This window comes from Macadamia integrifolia, chromosome 5, assembly GCF_013358625.1.
Source record: "Macadamia integrifolia cultivar HAES 741 chromosome 5, SCU_Mint_v3, whole genome shotgun sequence".
NCBI classification, from domain to species: domain Eukaryota; kingdom Viridiplantae; phylum Streptophyta; class Magnoliopsida; order Proteales; family Proteaceae; genus Macadamia; species Macadamia integrifolia.
In genome coordinates this window covers 94,294-117,579 of record NC_056561.1, presented here as the reverse complement: position 1 = coordinate 117,579, position 23,286 = coordinate 94,294, and the positions used below count along the sequence as shown (strand labels likewise).

Below are 23,286 nucleotides of genomic sequence, written 5' to 3'. Positions count from 1 at the left end.
CAAAAGAAGTTACGAGAGAGACAAAGAAAGTGATACCAAGGTTTTTTTTCTTTCTTTTTTTCCTTTTTTTTTCTGGGCATAACAAACTGAAATCAAGATAAAGGAAAGCTACACTTCATTGGGGTTGTCCCCCCCACAAAAAACCATGGCTTCATTGCAAAACGAGTCCAAGGATCTGCGTTACATGTCTGATAATAATACAAAGAACAATTTTGGAGGGGCAAAACAGCTCATGTTACGCACTAGGCCATTCCCACGCTTCAACCCGATGCTGGCCACTTCCATATTTTAGAACCAACCAAACGTCCGGTATACGAGCTATTGCAAAAGCAATTACTAGAAACCCTTAAAGAATAATCACATCATATACAACAGAGTGACGATTGTTCCCACCATGGAAGCCATCAATAAAATCTAGAACACTTGGGGCAGCAAAAATTACATTCTGAGTTACAGCAAGTTAACATACAACTTGACAATTTTGTTTAGGCAGGAGGGGAAGAGATTCCAACCAAATACACCTTCCCATGTATCCCATACATGTGGGAAGGCCAAATCCATGCAGCCAACACCTGTGGTATGTATCACACTTCTGATTGTTCCACAGGGTAACAGGTGTTTTTCATCACATATCTCACATCTGGGGTTGAACAGTCAAGATGAGATGGGCTCATATGGAAAAGAGAGCCACGGGTGCTTCAAAGCTTCAGATGCTGTTGGACGCTTCTTTGGATTTATTTCAAGGAGATGGGCAACAAAGTCAATGAAACCTTGGTCCCCCATTGGCAACCGGTGCCGTAGGGATGTTTTCTTGGTAATCAAGTATTCTAGTCTGTTGCTCTCCTGAAAGAAAACAGAGCAAAAAAAAAAAAATTGCTATAATCAGAAAACCCTAACAATGTCTTACAAATAATTTGTTTATTTATTTGAATGTGACAATTTCTTTTTCTTCCCTTTTTTTGGGTGGGGGGTTTGTTGGGGAGGATGAAAGCAGATAAAAAACCAGGCCTTAGGGAATAAATCCTGCAGGCCTTACTAGCACAACAGTCAGGGCCACAGGCTCCTTCAATTCCAGTTTAAATAAAGGAATTTATGCATAACTGAAAACGCCAATTCCAATATGTAATATTCATGGAGTACAAGGGGAAACACTTGCAGAACACCTTGGATGAATTATTCAACGGATTCATACCAGAGATACGGGTTAATAAACGGCCCAACTTGATAATCATTTTACCAATGCTACCAAGTATAAATAAATATTGTGTAGTGGAAGTTTGGGTTGCAAGGTTATTGGGCCCTTCTTTATAACTATCAGAGTAGACTGGGTATTGAACAATCTCTGTTAGAAAATATTAGATTGTGGATTCCAAACAGAGGATGAGTTCCACAGGAAACAGTACACTAAGCAAGAAGCATAACTCCAAAAACCATTATATTTAACCTGCACAAAATGAGTACCAGCATATAGATACTTGCAAAGAAAAATTGGGTAGTCCAAGGCTCCAAGCCTTAAGAAAGAACTTTTAAAGGGTCACATGGTGATCTGTGAATCTGTAACAATCAGACAATCAAGGCGCTATAGAACATGAACAAGTGGTTCAATAACTCCACGAAAATGAAAAAAGGTCGGGCACAATTATAATATACCATTCAGTAGACCACTGATGGCATCCAACCCAAAGCCAGAGCTTCAGGGTGGAGAGGCCCTTCCCAAAAGTAATATCCCCAGCAGCTGCAAACTACCTGACCAATGTTGGACTACACCCGATTCCAAGCCATGATGGAGTGCATCCAATGCATCAATTCCCCTCGTTTTGGGCCATGTGCCCCCATATGGCCCATTAACCCAACCCCCTCCCCCCCCCCCCCCAAAAAAAAAAGCCATAGTACGCACTCGCTGCATCACACACTTTTTGCAAGTAGTTAGTTTAGTTTATGACCACATAAGGTGCTACACGATCATTCAAGAAGCAGATCAAGCAAGCCAATGCATCAGACAATATAAACCTAGTAGTTTTAAATAACTGTGCAGAGAAAGTTGTACATGAACAGAAACTGGTAACCTAAATTGATTCCTAAAGTATCAAAGATAAGTTATGGAGGCATGCCAAAGAACAGAATAAGAATATTTAAATGCTTTACTGGACGGATAGCATTTGAGAAACTCAAACGAATAACTAGACCTGCCCCTATGCCCCCTTACCCAGGTTGGTGTAGTGTAGGCTTTGATAGGTATGGGAGGTGGGTTTAGACATGATAATTTTTTTACAGGTTCAGGTTGCAATATGGTTTATTTTACAGGTTCAGGTTGGAATATGGTTTCCTCCCACCCAAAACTCCAACCATAAGAACTGTTTTACCGGTGATTCCTATTTTTCATGAGAAGCTCCGCTTTCTGAAATTGGAGACAGAATTAGAAAGCCCTCATGTTTTTTTGATTGACAGAAACCTTTTACTGTTAATTCACTCACTTTCTCCTTTGTGGTCACCTTTCAATTATTTAGTTGTCCTGGTGTGGAGCTTTACTAGAGCCTTCCCCATTACAACATACCATGCGACAAGAGTATGTGAGGTGGGGCGGGAATAGGTTTGCATTTCATAATTTAAGAGGTAAGGAAATTTCATTTTTTTCAAATCCATGACAGGATGGGGCAGGTTTGTTTCATTTGGGAGTCAAGGTCACAACAGGATTAAGCAAAACCAACACCCCACTACCATTACCATAATCTAAATTAACATTATTGATTTTATGGTTGTATTTCTCACCCTTCAGTGTACATTTCTATTACATCAATTAAATAACCAGTTTCATTAGACTATCAAAATAAAGGGGGAAAATAAATTACCTGGTTCCGTTCATAAAGCATGTGATTTTTGGAGAAATATTTGTATGTATCTCGTCCCTTTGCAAGCATGTCTTGGTCAATGGGACCTATGATTCCAATTACACGTGCAAGTAGAGTTGCAGGTGAATCATTTTGGAAGAGAACCTGCAGCAAGAAAATTTAAAGTTACTGCCATTTGAAACCTAAAGGCCATGACAGCTTATTAGAAGAAAACAGACTAAAACAAAGGAATCTGGATTTATTTATTGACGAAATAAGCAATATTGCTATCATGATCACATGTAAAGTTAGATTATGCTTGACCTAAACAAAAATTCCTACAAAACAATTAGACACCAGTTTCAGGGTAACAAGACTAAGAGCATAACGCCCAATTCTCTGTCACATCAGTTCAACTTGGCATTTTATGGAGACTCACAAACTTCAGAATCCTCACGACAATTAAGGTAAAAATAAATAAATAAATAAACAAAAGGCAGTCTTTGGAAATAAATCGATTTCGATATATTGTAAAGAAAGGAAAAGAAACAATCCCAATTAGTAGTGGAAAATAATGGGAGGTAAAAAAGAAGAAAAATCTCAAACTGGAGAACTGCCTCTGACAATAGTAAGTTCTGACAGGTAAACATTTTCCTTGCTGCTCTTACTGAATCAGGACGTAGGATAAATAGTTTGAGCTATTTCCTTGATAAAAAGGTTCTCATAAAAAAATTGAAAAGCAAACTTGCAAATTACAAACTAAAGCAAGAGTCTATACTTCTAGTCATTTAACTCGACTCAACACAGCCATATCCCAACTAAAGGGTTGGCTACATGGAGCCTCTTGGAATCAACTCTACTCAAAGCCATACTTCTAGTCATTCATGAAACTAATATAAGATGTTCCTTTGGTACATGTACCATTTCTCTAATTCAAATACTACCAAACCCCATAGTTGCAGCACAACCCTAAGAGCTCAAGTGTTTTTATCTAATTCCCTAACATATGAATTAAATCTTCAACGGATTCTTGGATTAGTTTGGTCATACAGGGAAATATGATTCCCCATTTGGTCCACTAGACATTTCAGAATTTTATATCAGCTACTATTTTAAACTAGCAGTGTCTTTTGTGAGCTGGTCGTTACATCTATAGTTTTTAAACAGGTTTTCCCCTTTTTCTTTCCCAAACCCCTATGTTGTGTGAATGAAAAGAAAAAAATTGTTCACGAACGAAGAATCAAGACCAGATTCCCACAAGAAAACAGCACTAGATCATAACGATACAAACTAGGAACCCAAAGCCCTTCAAGATGTCCCATCCTAGTTTGGATTGTACATCCACTGCGATATTTGCCAATGTAGGCATCCAATGGAACAAAATGTTCAATGAGGAGGATGCTGAAGACCAGTAATCTCCAAAAGACTTGGATCATGTTTAGGGCTAAGTCTTGCACCCTCTTTGTTAACTACCTGTTTTTGTCTGTTGATATACATTATTGTACCTTTATTTAACAGCTTGAGATTTTGGGATAAGCAATTGTAAAATGGTAATCAGAAACAGGAGGTTGGGTGTTCTATCCATAGTAAGTGCGAGGGTTTGTGTTATCAGTTATGTGTTGTTGTGCCCCTATGCCTTGTGCTCCTTGGTGCCACGTGAAGGTGTCACATGTGTGTAGGTAGGCCTGCACATGCAAGGGGGGTGTTATTGTGTGTTGATAGTTCTATGGGGACAATAATCTGGAACAGTTCCCTGACTGGACTCATAGCCTGGAGATCATTTTCGATGGTATGGCTTGACTAAGGTCAGAAAACTTTTATCAATTGAAGACAAGCTGAAGGGTACGGCTCTAGTTTGGTGGACAAAGTACCAATAGCATAATTAAACTCCAGGTATTGGGTTGCTCAACACTTGGCCTGAGATGAAGGAGGCCATTAACCAGAGATTTTTTTTTTTTTACTACAGACTATAAGCAGCATATGCACCCTTAGTTCATACAGTTGTGGCAGAGTAGTATGACAGTTGAGGACTATGTAGCGGACTTAATTACTTAAGACACTCGATTTGACTTTGAGTCGGATAAAGAGGTGTTAGTGGCACAGTTTCGGAATGGATCATACCCTCATATTGATGCTGGTTTGGCTTTCAGTACTACGATGGATGATGCAGTACAGGTGGCATATCAGCTAACAAAGAGTCTGAAGGAGCCATAGAATTGGAAAGGCTTCACAAACACTTTCTCAAAGGTGATAGCACCAGTCAGCAATCTTCTCACTTAGGAAATTCAATCCACTACCATTTCCCCTTTAAAACCTTTCATGATTTATCATCCTTTATTCCATTCCCTAAAGCCTCATTCAATCACCACTCAAACCAGATAGATTATTTCAAGTTCAACCCTTCCAAATTTAACCCAAAAGTTATCCCAAAACTCCTCCTCAAAAGCCACCCAAATACTCTTCATGAAAAAATTATTAAACTCCATGCATCCCTGATTAATCGATTTATAGGCATTAAACCATAATTTACATTGGTCCCAGTTGATCCATATGGACCATACACAATTTACCCACTAGATCAAGTAGGCTAAAGCTAACCTCCACAAAACTGCTTCATTTCACCAGCGTTTTTCAGCTAGAATGATTCAGCAACAATCAACAACATGCTTCTTGAACATGTAATACACGAAAAAGCATCTAAAACCTGATGGCACCAAAACTGTCCTGCACAAGAGCTTTAAATTTTAAAACATGTCATTTAAACAGTAAATACAATGATTATCCAGAAAACATGCCAGAACCCAATCTCTTATTGTTTAAGTTGAATAAGACTAAAGGTGTTTGAACACTTGTTGCCCATGTTCAAAGAAAAAGAACAATCGTTACCTGCTTTATAAAGAACAGAATATTAGAAAAATATTGATGGTGACGTGACAATTAACGTACAACTTACATTTCCAGTGCAAAGTTCAGCCAAGATGCAGCCCAGTGACCATACATCTATCTTCTTATCATAGGGAAGGCCCAAGATAACCTCTGGTGCACGATAAGACCTGGACTGTACGTAGGAGCAGAGATGATCTGTTTCAAAGCAGCTACTTCCAAGATCTATAACCTTCACCTCACATCTACTGTAGCTCTTTACCAAAATATTCTCAGGCTTCAAATCACAATGAATAAGACCGAGACCATGCAAGAACTGAAGAGCCTCCAAACACTGAATAGTAATCGACTGCACGTGCAAACTCCAAAAAAGGTCAGCTGTATGCTTGCACAGCAACATTACAAACAGCATACAAACTTCAAGGTTTCCAAAGAATTAGAATCAGACAAACCTGCAACCTTGGCATTGTAAAATAAACCTCCCCTCCAGATTCCCGGTTGAATTTGTGAAATTCATATAAATTTGCCTTGAGAAGTTCACATACAATCAGCAAATGCTCCTGGGCATGTTAAATACAAATCAGAAACAGCTTCACCATCCAGCAATAATCAATCATATTGGGTATCTCCTAATTGTAAATAAGGTGACTGACTAAAGCAACAAATTGCCCTGATCCACTAGATTTACTAGTTTGACACACACACCCCAACACACACGCAGATAGAGAGCACAGAACCAGATATTAAACCCCAATCGAACACACACGACATATGCAAATGCAACCCCAACCCCGCGATAGAAACAGCAACATATGAATCAATTATCATCCACAATTACCAATCACCCACAAGCAACAAGGCCCGCGATTCAGGACAACCAGCACTCAAAATTATGGTCTGTATGTAGGATTTAAGGCTCGACAATTGAAGAAATAGGTAGGGACTAGGGACTAGGGACTAGGGAGGGAAAATACTGAAGATTGTAAGGATGCAGGCAATCATTCAAAGGGGAAGTTGCACGAAGTTTTACAATGACCCAGGTCTTTATGTAGAGCACTGACTAGCAAAATTTTCAGCAAATGAAATAGAGAAACAGATAAGGCATGAAGAGAAATCACCTCCCTCACTCAAGAATCAGTCACAAAGTTACATCTGTTATTCTTCAAATCACCACTAACCACCACCAATCCATCAAAGCCATCAAGCATCATCAAAACCCAGCCCAGCAACGCCTAATCGTTCAAAGCCTAATTTTTCAGGATCTTGAATTAAAAACTTGAAATTTTTGTCAAGAAAACTTCACCAAGACAGCTGCGGCACCCATACCACAGAAGAAACTTAAATTCTCTTCATCACCTCTTAAAGAATTTCTTCAGAAACATTGTTTCTTTACTCAATTTATATAATTTTTGATCAACTTCCTTACTACTCCCTTAATACCCCATCTAAAACACATATTGAATTAACTTAATTTCTAGGCCCCGTTTTGTATAGTGGCTTCGCCTCGTAGCCAATATCTTATGAGTTCTTTGCCTGTACAGCTATAAACCTAATGGATTTTAAAGACACAGCTCACTCAAATTATTTGGCAGATACAGTCACCTCTCCCTTTGTAGGACGACTGAAAATAAAATGAAGCATCATCAATGAAATTTTCAACAAAGAATCAATACAAGTAGCACGTGGTAATACACATACAACACTAGATAAATTGTGTATTGTCCAGCAGTTTCCTGATACTGCGGTATCCATAATCCTAATGAGCTACATTCTACTCGGATCTGTGGTGCATGAGCTAATGGTGCCCTAGTAGAAGAGGATCTTCAACTCAAAGATATTCAGTACAGAGATCATCACGTCTCAATATAAACTAACATCCAGCGCTATATTAAGATAAGTTTCTCAGAATCATCAGCAATTTCAGACTTTCAGTAGGTCTGAGTAAGGGAACCAAACACCGAAGTTTAGCCAACCGAATGACTTTGTAGAAGCTTTGCAAATTTCTCTTGTTTGTCAGGAGAAATAACATTTTCTGTTGCCCTTCCCAGGGCATCTCTTCGTACTAATAATGGGCTTCCCTAATGCAGTCAAGACTGTCAAATTGGGCTAAAAAGAAGTCTATCATCTATGGGCCATGGGGTGATTACTTGGGGCTATGTATTGAATTGGGCCTTAATCATAAGGCCATAAATTGGGGTTGACATCAGTATTGAACTGGACCTTAACTATAAGCCCATGAATTGAGGGTCACATCAGTGCACGAGATTAATAGTCAAGTATAAGAGTTGAGTTAGAATATGATATTTACTAAATAGATAGAGAGCTGTTTTGAGTCTATACACTTTGAAGTGTGTGAGTAATTAGAAGTCCAAATATGAGTAAGAATTTTTAAAGTCCTTATAAATGTATACAACCCCATCAATTAATCAAGATTTAAGCAAAAATTAGAAGTTTTCTAAGAGTTATTAGAAGTCCAAATGTGAGTAAGAATTTTTAAAGTCCTTGTAAATGTATACAACCCCATCAATAAGAATTATTTTAAAGTGCTTATAAATGTATACAACCCCATAAATTAATCGAGATTTAAGCATAAATTTGAAGTTTTCTAAGAGTTTTGCAGCTGTTGAGCGGTGCTTACAGGACTGGTATTCCAGATCTGATCTCCTTCTACAAGTTCTGTTCATCTCTGAAATCAGGTGTAATCTTCTCTCTTTCACATTTATTCTCCTTATCCTTACATCCATTATCGTTTCTGAATTTCTTTCTTTTTCCTTCCATCTATCTACTGAATTTAATTCTCCAGTACTTTATATCACCATCTAATTCTTAATCTATACTTGCTAGCTATTATATCTGAACTGCAAATCTAAGCACAGCAATTTATTAGATTGATCCCAGATCTGTTCCTTAGATCTGATAATCAAAGCTGCAGTCCTTTCTCAGCTCTGCCTCGTAGCTTGAATTTTAAGCTAGTTGGGTTTCATCTATTTTTAGATTTCTGGTTTTCAAGAATTTCATATCAAATGATAGGTCTGGTTACATTATACAGTCAACCAAAATTATGTCTAGATCTAATCGTTGAATCATGAGATATTGTATCTCTTATATTTCCAGTCAATTCTGTCCATAACCTGATTCTATTGACTTCTATAGTGATCCTAGTTGTTCATTCTAGATTCCTCTCTCTCTCTCTCTCTCTCTCTCTCTCTCTCTCTCTCTCTCTCTCTCTCTCTCTCTCTCTCTCTCCCAGGTGTGATCTTTTCTCTTTCACTGTAATGACTGGCAAAGAAGTAATTAGGAAATAAATCTAAGAAGATTATTGGCAATTGAAACATTATTAAGCAGTTTAAACTAGGATAATATCTATAATAAGAAAAGTTTAAAATCAAGATACAATAGTGTTACAATAAAAAATCAAGTCGAGAAGAATTCTCACTTACTCGGTAATAGAAGTAATCATACAAGCGTAGGATATGATACTTGTCACCAGGATCGTGCTTGTTGACAAACTTGAGAAGCTTTATTTCATCAAGGCTCTGATCAAAAAAGTCTTTATTGTTCTTAATAATTTTCACACAGACATCCATGCCTGTGTGTAAGTCATGTGCTTGAATGGCTTTACTGAATGCAGCTGATCCAAGATATTCCGTAACATGATACCGCCCAGCAATCACAGAATTTAGAACAACATGGAAATTTTTATCCTCTTCAAAGCCAGTTCTGAGCAACAAAACAAAAGAAATTCAGACAAAAGTCAGACAAAAGTCAGACAGAACTAACATAAGTAAAAGAAAAGTGGTGAGGTCGTCTTCTGCTTGGAGATCCAGTAGAGAATGAAAACAAAAGAACAGCATCTCTTAATCTTAATCAGAAAGACGATACTGGTAGAACAGGCTGTATAGAACAAATCAAATAAAGAAAAAGGATAGAATTAGAAAACATCAACTATTGAGGGCTTCCAATTTTTATACTTGAAACAAATCTATAAGAGTTCCATTAGACCCAGAATTAGAGGAAAAACTTGCCTGTTTTTCCTATGAACAATCTTGAGGTTAAAAGTTTCAAATTCTTCCTCCTGTGCCTTAATCTGTCTCACTTGCTCCTGTACAGCTGCCGCCTCTTCATCCTCTAATGTGGTCCCTGGATCTTCTTCTCTTACATCATTAGCTTTGTCATCTTCACCTTCTTTAATATGTTCTCTTTCTGCATACCCATAGTTTGAGACTGTTGAAGCAGTAGAATTGCTAATATTGGCATTGTTTTCATCTCTAGAACTCTTCACAGGTGATGAATCACTGCTCCGCCGCTTCCATGTGGCAAGCATGTCATCAGTCCCCATCAAACCATTGCCACAATCATCAGTTTCATCACCAGTCATAGCATTTTCCCTTCCTGAAAATAAAGATTTACTAGAGTTAGCCTGCATTGAGTCTCCACCTCTTGGGGGTGGGAAAGAAAAGCCAACATCACCAAAATTTGTGGTCACAGCACAGGTAGCCTTGTCACCCCCCATAATGAATTTATCAGAACCCTGCTTAGCTGCCCTCCGCTTATCCCTACTTGATTTATCAAAATATCTCTTATCTGTGTCATGTCGCAAATGTCTGGACGCACCAATACCCACATCATGATCTTGAAAGTATTCCAAATCCCCTTCACTGCTTCCTCCAACCAAACTTTCTCGAACTTCACTGCCTATATCAGCAGCATCACTGTTGATCCCCACACCAATTGATCTAACAGAACCATGCTGTTCATCATCCATACAAAGATGATCAGGTCGAGGCCTTTCACACTCATTGATAACTCTCCCATTGCCTAACATGATGAGATCATTTGTCTGTGTAACAAAACCCTGCCAAACAGGCTCCACACGCATCAAGTTTAGTTCCTCTTCATCCATCAACTGCCCATCATATTGAGCTATTAAATCATTTTCATCATTCCTTCCATAGATTTCGGTTATCGAAAGCCCTATAGGATCATCTGTAGCAACAACTTGTTCAATATTTTTTCCCTGAAAATACTGCTCACCAGAAAAGTAGGAGTCTTCCTCAGCAAAAGATTGATCATCGTCCTCTTCTTTTGTTTGACCTCTTTCCTGCTGGTCTGGAACACTCCCATGCACCATTCCTTTTTCATTGTCACTTGGGTAGTCAATTTCATGAGCCAGAAACCAGGTTTCATCTTCGATTGGTTGTCTCATGTATCCCACATCATCATCATCATCATACTCATCAGAGTCCCAATACTCATTTGGATAGTCAACTGACTCACTCAAGCCATCACCAATAGTAGCAAAACCAGAAACTAAATCAGAATTATCCTCGGTAATGCCCTGACTTACAGAGAGCCAACTACTTCCAAGAGTCCTCTTTCCACCTGTTATCACCATTCCCAAGATTAGAGCTTAAAGACACAAGTTTAGAAAATACCTATAATGAAGTCAACAAAACCATGCATATAGTACAATAAAAAATACAACAGCAAGGGCGCATTTGTGCCACAGTTTTTAAATTTAAAAAGAGAGAGAGAGAGAGAGAGAGAAAAGATGACAAGTCCCACCACAAGAAACCAGAATTTAGCCTGATAAAGCAGTCCAGCAGAACTTAATCAGGGTTAACAAAACGTATTGATTTCAATAAAGTTGAACGAAAAAACAGGACCACCATCTGGTCTAGGAAAGCAGACCAGAACACCACCTGGTCTAGTCGTACATATCAGGAGGGGGGAGAAATCAGCTCTTATTAAACCACAAGCTAGAGGGGCCCCACAAGACCACTTGACCTTTTTTTTCTGGTTCAACAGAGATTGGATTCTAAAGTTCCAGATTTTGTGCTCAGACCCCAAGTTTCAATTCTTAGTTTGCCTAATTAACCCGCAGCTGTTTTTCTATCTAATCTGTTATATCCAAATCATTTCCGTCTCTCCTATTATGGTACAACTGTTTCACTGCTATATCTCCTTTATATGTCAATATATCCAGTAGACCTTCACTTTCATAAATCCCATTTGTGCTAGGATTTGGAGGTTTGTATTATATAATTTTTTTGTTTTTTCCAGATTTTCTGCTATAGTTGTCAAAGCATCGCCTAGGTGTCCAGGAGCATTGCCTTATTGTATTTTTTGCTTTTTATTTTTTTATATAGATTCTCTATTTAACCCTCTTAGTGATTTTTGTACAAGATTGTGAAGCATTGCGATAAATGGAACCATACTTGATGCATATTTACATAGTTACATGCTCTAAAATTCTGTTTGTTAATTATATACTATTATGCTCTTAGTTTATGCTTTGTTTTCAGATGAATATGATTATATTTATTGGTCTCAATGTGAAATGAGGAGTTGAATCAGTGACCCGAAAAAATTAAACTCAACTCGTTTGTTTCAATTAAACTCAACTCGTTTGTTTCTCAACTCACTCGTCAGTGTCACAGTTACTCAACTACACAGGCACACAAACATGGCTGTCAAGAACAGATTGGTTGGCACTAGCCTTTTTACCAATCACATAACCAGTCGTGTAACACGCCTTGCTTCTCAACCACATGCACACACAACCTTGTGGCAAGATCTATCAGGTGTGCACACCCATCCTGTAGAAAACACATTCCAAGAATATATCCAACAATCACACCACAGGAGACAAGATTTTTATGTGGTTTAACATGTACCTACGTCCACCAAGCAATACCCTAACAGGCCTCTGTATGTTGCTCAATTCCGAATCACAATTCTAATTGCTACGACGACCAAGGAACCACAACCCCTGATTTACACAGCTACAATTGTGAAGGTGCTATAACGCCTGCCTTTAGGAAGCCACAACTGCCAAGGAGCCACAACCCCTGGTTTACACGGCCACAACCATAAGGATTGAGGGTGCTACAAAACCTTTCTGTCCATCGCCCACTAGACACCGATATTACAAATAACAATGGGCTTACATGATTTGCCCCAAATACAAGCTCAATCAAATAAAAATCCCTCCCACATCATGAATATTAACTCAAGCATTTTCCCAAACATCTAGCCTACAATCAAATACAAAATAAATGGATAACGTCGACATCAATCATACCCATGAAAGTCTCTAATAAAATGTGACAAATGTTGAACATATTGGGATATCAGTCGACACTTTATATGCTCCACTCAACATCGGCCCACTGTCAAATATGATAACTAAAAGTCGAATCTCCCCCTAATGCAGGAGTAGATTACAAGTAACTAACTCCGTAGTTTATAACCCCAAACAATAGAAATAGGAGCAAGAAACAAAGAAATAATCCCATCAAATAAACCCCCAATGATACAATACCCATATAGGAGCAAAATCAGCCCAAAAACCCAACCCGATAGGAGAGAGAAAGGCCTTCTATAGAGCTGGAGAGAGAAAGGTGCGGCCAGGTCTGTGGGAGTCCGATTGAGCTACACTTTTTGGTGTAGATAGTCCCTAGGGAGGGTACAAAGACCCCCAAATATGAAGGGCTTCTGACGGCTGGTTATGGAGCTATGCGCTTTCTTGATTTTCAGACCTAGGAGAGAGAATGCGAAGAATTCTGCAAGAACAGCAACTTGTTTTCTTCAGATAACTTTCAAGAGATGATCGATTGATCTTCTTAGAGTATGGAACCAGTCCTCCAAAGGATCTGCAGATCAGATCTCAAACTTGGACAGCAATGATGGTCGATTGGCTTCAAGAACAGGTTGGCTGATTCTGATTTTGTATGCTTTAACAGGTCTGAACTTCTAATAACAATAAACAGAAAATAAAAATAGAAAAAGAAGAATCGATGGAGGGTTGAGAAGGGTGAAAGAAAATAAAGGAATGGGTATCTCACCCCTCAAGTTTTGGGTATCACACCCTTCAAAGGTTTAGGCATCTCACCTCTCAATAATAGCTTTTTTAGCTAAAAAGTAATCACTCAATAATTCATTCATTCAAATATGAAATTATAAGTACATGGCTCCTCTATTTATAGAGGGCAGAATAGCAATCAAACTACTACTAGGAGCTAGTTTCCCAATAGGACTAAACACTCCTACTACAAGGAGGCTAGGAGCTAGTTTCCCAATAGGACTATACACTCCTACTACAACTAAGAATTCAAAATAGGACTAGGACTTGACTTTATGACTCCAACATGAAGTAGAACTAACTAACTAATAATCCATATAGGACTTTACAACCGACCAATGGCCTAATGGGCCTTTATTGAATTAAATAGCAATTAACTAAATTAATAAATTAAATCCCATTTTTATATCTTCTACCCATATTTTAGGCCCATTAAAGTGGTTCATTTCAAAGAAAATCCATGGGATCAAAGGCCCAACACATATATAACAACCCAAGGCTTATTTGCAATAAAATAAGCCCAAGTGACTTATCTACATCACCCCCTTTCAGTGTCGATTTTGGGAAGTTGCTGCATTCCTTCTACTATCTAAAGCTCTGACCATTCTCCACACTAGTCATCTGCCAATGACTCTTCCTCAACAAACCCAGAACCCATGTGTGAGCGTGTTAACCAACTGACCATATTGACAACAATGACAACACCAACGGCCATGGCCCCAAGAATATTATATCATATGCTTTGCTCATTATATGTTGGTTTTCACATATTAGGTCATTACTAGCATAATTATATCGTTGTTATACTACATATGGTCACCCAATCGCATTGACAACAATGTTTTCTGCATCTTCTCTATTAACATTACCACACACTATTAAATTTCCTCAATCCAACCCATCAATTTCATCATCCCCAACTCTAAGACAGCCAAACAAAAACTCTAGTCATGGAGCAGTAAAGAACCCTTATCCACAAACCACCAACCAGCTCATCAGCTACATATTTCAGCTCCTATTTTCATCCTTTTCAACCCTATTACACTGGGCAGAAATTCCATCTAAAAAAACTAGAGAGCAACATAGGCAGTGGGAAAAAGTCTATCGTTGGTAGAAACACAAAATAACATAGAGAAAAGAAAGAAAAGGACAACAGCATAATAAACAAGAAACAAAAGAAAGCGGAAAAAGGGAAGACATGAGAAGGAATCCTGATGCGGATCCAGATCCCAAGGGCTGAAATCGGATCCCTTAGGGCCCACTTAAACACTCAATAAAACAAAGGCCAACACCCAATGGGCATGGAACTAAATCTTGGTCGAAATTGACCGAAACCTCCAAGTTCACTTAGTTTCGGCGGGCCTGGCCAAAACGAAACCCATGGTCGAAACCCGAGTTTAGACCCTGGGTTTCAACCTAGAGAGGCCAAGGTCAAAACCTCAAAATGAGATCCGAGTTGTCTCAGTTTCAGCCAGGTCCAAAACCAGCCCCAAAACTCCAATTTCTTGCCCATGAGTTTCCTTAAAACAATCAGCCATGTTAGTGGGCCCACTGGATGACTGGTCTTTATTAGGGCCAAAGCCAAGTATGCTTTGCTCTTTGCAAAGCTGTGCTTTCCAAAGGGACAAGCTAGCTCATAGGTGCTACATCAATTCTTGCCTTCAGAAGACTCTGACATGTTAAGTTGCATAGAGAACAACAGACTCCTAAACATTGACATCTTCCAAAGTAAGAACAAACAACTTCCTTCAACTTCACAGTTCACATCACAAAAGTCTTCTGTTCACATCAAGCTGATCTTGCACTCACCAGGATCAAACCTAGTGGTCCGTATATCCAGAATACTGGACTATGGTGTCATAACCAAGGAGGAGCTAAAAGAATGCAACACAAATTAAACATAGGATTTTTAATACTTTTCTCCATCGAAAAGAAAAGATGGACTTAACGCCAATTTTCTATAACTGACCCAAACAACCTTCCAAAGCTAGGGATGAGGTCTTAGTTGTTATGGAGCCTAGGCGAACCAAGGCGGTCAAGGGAGAAAAATTAAGGTGTCACCTAGGCACCAATCCAGGTAAAGATGCCTAGGCAACCCCTTGACAACTATTCAGGTTTGTCAATTAGTCATGCATTCTTTGAGCACAATAGCCTCATTATTAGCAACTTCAAACACAACATTAGGAGTTCAACCATCATCTCACCAAGCTGCAACCCTGTCCTCAACAACAAACATGAGTCTGAATTCTAAAATGCATCATCTCATGGTCACTTTCCATCAGTGACGGCTTAGACACAAAAAGTGATCAGGAGAGACCAAAAAAACTCAACATATCACCGCAGCCTCTTTCATTATCCTCTGCTAGCCTAAATGTAACCACAATATCACATCAACCTCCACTATTTCTTCTTTATCCTTCTCTGGTGCCTTATGCTTATGCAACATGTCGATTAGGAAACTGATTAGAAATAATCATATGCATGGATTTTGGAGTATTGAAGGGAAAATTGAGCTTTGGAGCTGTAACCCACGATTAATTGCAAACAAAGATGATCAGCAGGCTGGTCATACGTGCAGTCCATATGCTGGTCTCTGGTCCCTTAGAAATTTTCCAAGAGAAAAATCAGCTTACAGTTTCTACCAGAGGTCCTTTGCTTCAGTTTTCTTCAACCAGGAGGGAATTTGGAAAGAATCATGAAGAACCATAACAGAACAGTAGACATTAATGTTCACTACAGTTTCACCTAGAAGCTTGAACTTTTAGGGAAGGGTAGCGTCAATGTATACATCAACACTTCCCCACATGTGCAGGCCAAGATCCCATGGTCCTCACATGTGGATCTCACGTGGCATTTCCTTCACAGCACCGGGGGAGAAGAAATGCCAGGAATTGTTTTCCCAGGAGTAAAACATTCAACATCTCTTCTCTACTACAATGTTCGCTACCATTTCACCTAAAAGCTCAAACTGTTATGGATGGGCAGCGTCAATGTATACATCACCAATTTCATCCTAACTCTGTAGTTTACAGCCATAGGAAGCTGAGTTGCATTATCCCTTCAAAGTCTACAATGGACTGTTGTGAGAATACATAGATAGATCAAGTAACTCCATGTTACTCTCTCTTATGAACCTCTTCATTAACAGACCTTTGGGGGGGAGGGTGCTGCAGATTGCACTGCACCATTCAGGAAAAACTCTTTTATATGTATAGCAATTACAACCCCACTTCTGGTTGAATATATTCTCTTGTTTGATGTTTCCACCTTCCATGGATAACCTGTCTCTGACAGGATAAGAACTTCAACATAATGGAAATTCTGACAGGTCAATCGACCATATTTTCCGCAAATGCAAACCAAGTCAGTGGTGGAAAAAAAAATTTTGATGTACATCTCAACAGAATCCATTTTCCATAAAACAAACTTCTAGGTTCTACCACATTCAATATTCAGTTAATGGATCTTTATGGATAAGGTAAAAAAAGGACATACCCAATGCACAAGGCTCCCGCCACTGCGGGGTCTGGGGAGAGTATGCAGCCTTACCCTCACTTCGTGGAGAGGCTGTTTCCGGCTGGAATACCCCACCCCCCACCAAAAACAACAAAGAAAAAAATAAAATTAAAATAAAAATAAAAGGATTAGTCCCATGAAAACACTCATTTCAAACCTCCACACACAAAGTTATTCTCCATATTGAATTATGGATTACAGACAATCTTATGGACACATAAGCTCCTGTCAAAAATCAATTTTGAATAGTTCATGACAAAAGAATTACAAGAATACATGGGTAAACAATCCTGGGAATATGAAAATGTATGTATAAATCAAAACACCATAAAGTGGCAGGACAAGGCCTGAGGAAATTATTCTGAAACAAGTCATTCGAAAGGAACATATTAAAAAACAGCCAGCATGATTTGTACAATAAGAAAGCTGGTAGTTAAGGCAAACAAAATAATCCATAACCATGGATTGTGCCTCAAAAAGAAAAGTTCAAAACAAACCTGCTGAATGTATTTCTTGTCCAACTGGAACATCCAAAAATGATCCTATCAAGAAAGGGTTGTCCATATTGTTGAGCTTTGCTCCATGTCCATGGGGATCAAACTTTTCGTCCCACTGAATATTTACCGGCTTGTCCTCTGACTTTAGTCTAACAGGTGGCAACCTTGGCAACTCCTCCTTGTGATTCTCAGAAACAAGTGGTAAATCTAAGCTATAGGCATTCTTCTGCTCTGAAATTCCCGAAGACTTCCCAAAAAATATAGCTCTTCCAACCTCATCCACCTGCTCCTTCATGGCTGCCTTGATATCATTAGTCTCTAATTTAATCGTTCCTTCTTTTCTATTGTCACCAGAAGCAAGAGCACTATCATAACTAGTCGATGCATCACCTCTGGAGAATGGGAAAACAGTCTTGATGGAGCACTCATTCCATGGATCTGAAGGTGAAGGTGTGGGTTCCTCATTTTTCAACCACAGGCTGTCTACCAAGCCATCCTTAGAGGATGTAGAATTTGGTCCACATTGCTGACCAAGTTCTTTGCGGTCACCAGTCTGACTCCTGTCAAATTTCAGTTCAAAACTGGATTTACTTGCACTTGCACCTCCAAGCCATGGTGTTCTCTGTTCCCCAGACAAACCCAACTCTGCAGCATGACTTTCTCTAGATTTTATCACACCAACAACCTTCTTCCCCTTATCAGAAGCCTGAGAAAGATGCTTTGATTGTTCAGAAATTTGAAGCTCTGAAAAGTTAGTAGCAATAACACTAGCATCCTTCTGCAGTGCATCTAGAGGACCATTACTGGGATTAAATTTCCAAGGGTGCAGATCTGGTGAGTTGTCCTCTGAACCTTGAGTAAAAGAGAAGTTCTTCACAGTCGTTCCAGCAGATTCAGTTGGAACATTTCTTTCCCCAACAGAAGAGGTAGTTCTCCATTTACTATCAGAGACATTTCTACTAGTTCCACACTCAATCTCCTTGACAATAAGTTCCTTTGAAACTTCGCCACTACTCTGATGACCTGATCCCAGGTGGCTTACCTCTGGTTTGTCCTCCTCCTCTTCTTTCAACTGATTACCCAACTCGTTTACTTCCATGATGAGTTTCTGAAGTGATCCATTCAAATCCGGACGGTTACCGAGCTCACCACGCAAAGCCGCCTCAGCCCTTGAGAATCGATTTCTTCGGAGGAAATCCAAAATAGCCTCTACAGAGTCGGCCATTGCCAACACCACTACCAAGAACCAACCTACAAACGTATACTAAAAAAAAGAGCCGTGACACCTGCACACACCAATGCAAATGTACAAAACATAAAACAAAAATCAAGGGGAAAAAAAAGCGCTCTACTCTTCCCGTTCTTAAAACACTCACACAATACCAAACAAACCCAAATCCACATTTTTTTATTTGAAGTGGCTCCAAAAACAAACAAAGAAAAATTCAATTTTCTCGATACTCGCAATTCTAAAATTTGCTCACGGAGACGAGAAGTAAAACGCTGTAAAAGACAGTATCCAGTTGAAAACCTCGCTTGAGAACCCAAATCCCATTTCGGAAACCCTAGAGAGATTATAACAATTGGAAACGCAAAGATCCGCAGCTCCAACAAAAACCCTAGAGAACTTGCGAAGCTGTCAGAAGGGGAGAAATGAGAGCTCCACCCACCTCACCCCCCTACCCCACAAAACCCACCTCTGTTGGTTTTCGAAGAACAAAGAGAACAAAGTTTTGTGTGTCGTAGAACAAGAAACAAACAAACAAACATGGCCTGCTTTTAAAAGTGAGGAAGAAATGTAAAGAGTTGTTATGAGAGGGACTTACAGATCGAAAGAGACGTTCGAAGAACATCTAAGAACTTGTCGTGAGGATTCAATGTAGGCGGGAGAGAGGATTGGATGCCATCGTCTCTGGATTCCATCGCCATCAAAAAACAGAAACAACAGTAACAATAACAAAAAAAATTAAAAAATTAAAAAATACCACCAGAACGCTGGTTCAGGGGGATATTTTTTTTTTTCGATATATTTTGAATTTGAGTTTGAATTTCTGAGAGCATCAGAGAAAAAAGATTATATTAAAAATTAATAATTTATTGTTAAAAAATAATTGAAAGCTTATGGTGAGGGGCCCTCTCTCTGTCTCACTTTATAACTATGGTCCGGTTTTTTTAAGGTAAATTAACCATTGTCCGGTTAACTTGTCCGAAATACCCTTAGGTATTGATGTTTTCTTCTTTATGTGGGTTTATGGGGGAGGATAATTAAGTAATCAAAAGAGAAGGGAAATGTTCTCTGTGGATTATTGTGGGGGCTACGCCCAAAGGTCCCTCGACACTTGGGGGATGAAATAACTACCCCACTCCCTAATGAAAGGCAATAATGTTTATCTTATTGATATTTATATGCATGTTCTAATTGGTTGATGTGTTGGTGTAGACTGTGCATTCTCTTAATAAAGAAAATTAAATTATTGAAAATAAAATATAAAAAAAAGAGGGGAGAGGAAATTTGTAAAACGCCATTCTAAAAATGAAATTACACACAGGTACTGAGGTACCCACCTCCTCTAAATTAGATTACTGACATACCCCCAAAATGTCCTAAATACCTCCTTAAAGGTTTCCTTATGATAACCCCGAAGGCCTAAGGGCTTTGAGGAACCCTCCCCTTTAGAAAAAAAAAAAAAAAAAGATAAGGCCCTAATTGTCCAAGGCCCTGTTTGGCAAAGAAATAGATTATTTGATACTTGTTTTTTTAGGTGAGAGATTATTTGATAATTGATCCAAATAATGGGTCACTTGTGTGGGCAAAGCTAAAAATTGAATTGCACCAACATAGAAAGAGTTTGGTCTCTTTCTGATTTCAGACAGATAAATTCTTAAATACCTTGTCGACCACTGCATTTAGATTAAAAAAAAAAAACATATTTGTGAATTTCATTGGTCGATGAACCGGTTGGCCAAATCAGGGGTCCATGAAATCCAAGTTGCTCTTGGTACCTAGCGGATCATATACTAGTTGACCGCCAAGGTGCACTATAGTGGACCGCTTCACTCAACACCAATCGAACCAGCAATCAACTATCCGTGCTTTTAATGGCATTATTTCACATTTAAAGCATTTCACTCAGGAAGCGTGTGGTTTTGAGTTTGACTCTTTACTTTCTTGAGGGCACTCACACGGGTGTACTTAGTGTTCTTCATTGCTTTAAGTGAAAGTTGAATGGTTCTCATTTAATCTCGGCATAGTTGTCACGGTGTCAAATCAATCCAATGCAATGGAGGGGTGGCTAATCAATTTGGCGATGAATCACCCATTATGGCGTTGCCCCCATTTGTTATTTTTTATTTTTCATATTTTATAAAGTTATTTAGTCTACTACTTTTTTATTTCTCTTATTTTTTTAAATTATTTAACATGCTACAACCCTATAATATATACCCTATAACATATAAAACCAATATTAAGCAACATCAAATCATCAAAAATCAACATAGCCCTATCAAAATCACCCTGCATTTTACAAAAAATTGACCACTTAGTGAATCAGGCATGACATGGCGTCCATGGCGGTGCCATGGTGACGCCTATCAGCCAATGGCGATTGCCATTTGTGAATCGCATAAATCGTAGCACTGTCATGAACTTCTTTTTCCACCAGGACGCCAAATCGCCGCCTTGGCGTTGCCTAGGTGATGCCATAACAACTATAAACCTCGGTATGACCCAATCCATACAGTTTGTGGGGTTAATATGGATTCGTGGGACTAGTCAAGTCAAAGGCTTGATATTTGTCTTTAGCAAGCAAAATAAAAAAAAAGAGCTTTGACAAATTTTTCAATTGGTCCACATACCATGCCGAGTGAACCAAAGTAAAACCCATTCAGGTTACTAAAAATGCTAAGTTAAGATTCATGATAGATGTCAACCATTTTGGTCCGGTTTAACTTATTCAGTCTACATTATGAACCACTTAGGTTAGGTTTTCAATTTTAAGTCTATAGGTGCTGAGCTGAGCTGAATCATTATATCCTAGGATCATTTAGACACATGTAAGATGAAACCAACACTCAGAATTACATTACCTCTTTCTCTCATCAATTTTGAAAGACTAGTCATTTAGAAGCTAGTTAGTCCCTGCAGTGGAGGAGAGGGACGTTGTTGTAGTCCTAGGAGGAAGAGGAACTGCTTTAGGGTAAGGTCCCTGGCTTGATGCACCACAAGTGCCCTTCTCCCTTGAGCAAACAAAAAAGATCATCCATTATTGGCTCCAAGTGTTTGAATCCTCAGTGAATAGCTTTGACTTTATTCTTTCAATTTAACCTCCACCATTCCATGACACAGTTTATTGAGTAGTTTGAATATTTCAATTTGATACTTTGGCTCAAAGACATGCTTGCCAATGCTTGGAATTTGCGCTTTAAAGCAATTGGAAGAGCATAATTGTTTTTTTTTTTTTTTCTAATACAAAAATTGAATGTGAATATTAATACGTAAAGTCATTAAAATATCAAAATTATACTCATGTCATCCTTTGCCTCAATAATCTCCCCCTTTTTCGTGATGACAAGTTATTATTGAAAAAAAAATCCATATACATCATTCAAAAAAATATATCAAACAATGCATGACTGTCCAAATATGAAAGAGATACAAGGTATGCAATAAATATTTATGATTCATTTAAGCATTTTTCAAAACATACACACAAATATACGACAGATTCATAATAATCACTCCCTTTGGGAATATGCATACAATATTTGGCATTAATATTTAAACGCACACCCTTGGCTCTCATTAGCCATGAAAATTATGATATAAACATTTAAATCCTTACATATTTTTACAGAAAATGAAACTTTTTAGCTCATATTCATACACTGTACATTTTTCAAGCTCATACATTTCAATTTTTCTATCATTTTATCATTGTTAGAAAGGGACTAGATAGGTTACACCATTAAGAACAAAATATGCATAAAAATATGGATTTTGAAATAGTACATTGAGACAATACAATCAAATAAAGTGCAAACAACAAAAAACCATACAAATTACATATAAAGTAAAAAAATTATAACCAATTGAAAGGTCATGATTTCTATAACCAAAACTAGGCTTATTTAGGAATATCATGTATATTCACATGATACTATTTTGTAAATATTATATAGATATGGAATTACATAGTAATCAAATTAATTCCATTTTCAAAATAAAATGTCTAAGGCCAACAGCCAATGGTCTCTCAAGAAGAACACACTCATTTGAACATATCAAGACCAAATATGGACTTATATAACAATCAAAGAATTTCACCAATTAAGCATTTGGACTTACAAAGAGAGAAGCCCTTCCACTTTAAGGCTAAAACTGAACTTATACATACATAAGCATTATCATTTAAGCTCATCAAATTCAAACACCATAAAAAAGGGTCAGTGAGTCACCCACTCGGCGCTTCCTTGGAGTGATTCGTAACGGTAGGCACTCAATTTGACCGTTGGGGTCGATAGATTGCCGTCAGATCAAAGATTATGGATTATGAACCGTCCAGATGAATCGACCGTTGAACATCGAAACGCTTCGCTTCTGAGATCTGTTGTCCTTGTCTCTCTTTACTGCTACGAAAACGCCCCTTTTTACTCAAAATTCAAATAAAGACCGTTGCAATTTACAAAGACCACGATT

General features: G+C 38.4%; 1 protein-coding gene across 2 annotated transcripts; it reads right to left on the bottom strand.

Annotated features, from left to right (window-relative positions):
• Positions 1–114: 114 nt before the first annotated feature.
• On the bottom strand, positions 115–19,603 carry LOC122078529. Of its 2 annotated transcripts, XM_042644541.1 has the most exons (8): positions 19,415–19,603; positions 17,589–18,874; positions 9,737–11,093; positions 9,152–9,431; positions 6,164–6,271; positions 5,782–6,060; positions 2,850–2,993; positions 115–843 (listed from the first exon to the last, which is right to left on the bottom strand). In XM_042644541.1, exons 2-8 carry the CDS (start codon positions 18,811–18,813, stop codon positions 655–657), a joined length of 3,582 nt encoding a protein of 1,193 aa, XP_042500475.1. In that variant the 5' UTR covers positions 18,814–18,874; positions 19,415–19,603; the 3' UTR covers positions 115–654. The 2 variants fall into 2 exon arrangements, with proteins under 2 accessions (XP_042500475.1, XP_042500476.1); XM_042644542.1 differs by lacking the exon at positions 19,415–19,603 and having other exon boundaries at positions 17,589–19,274.
• Between the last annotated feature and the right edge of the window lie 3,683 nt (positions 19,604–23,286).

What these genes read in the sequence shown, in the direction of transcription:
- LOC122078529 (XM_042644541.1), bottom strand. Translation starts at nt 18,813, where the DNA reads ATGGCCGACTCTGTAGAGGCTATTTTGGATTTCCTCCGAAGAAATCGA. An exon ending in CTGAACTTTGCACTGGAAAT is followed by an intron (nt 2,994 to 5,781) that starts GTAAGTTGTACG and finishes TTCTTGCTGCAG; the next exon opens with GTTCTCTTCCAAAATGATTC. An exon ending in TGCTTTATGAACGGAACCAG is followed by an intron (nt 844 to 2,849) that starts GTAATTTATTTT and finishes GTTTTCTTTCAG; the next exon opens with GAGAGCAACAGACTAGAATA.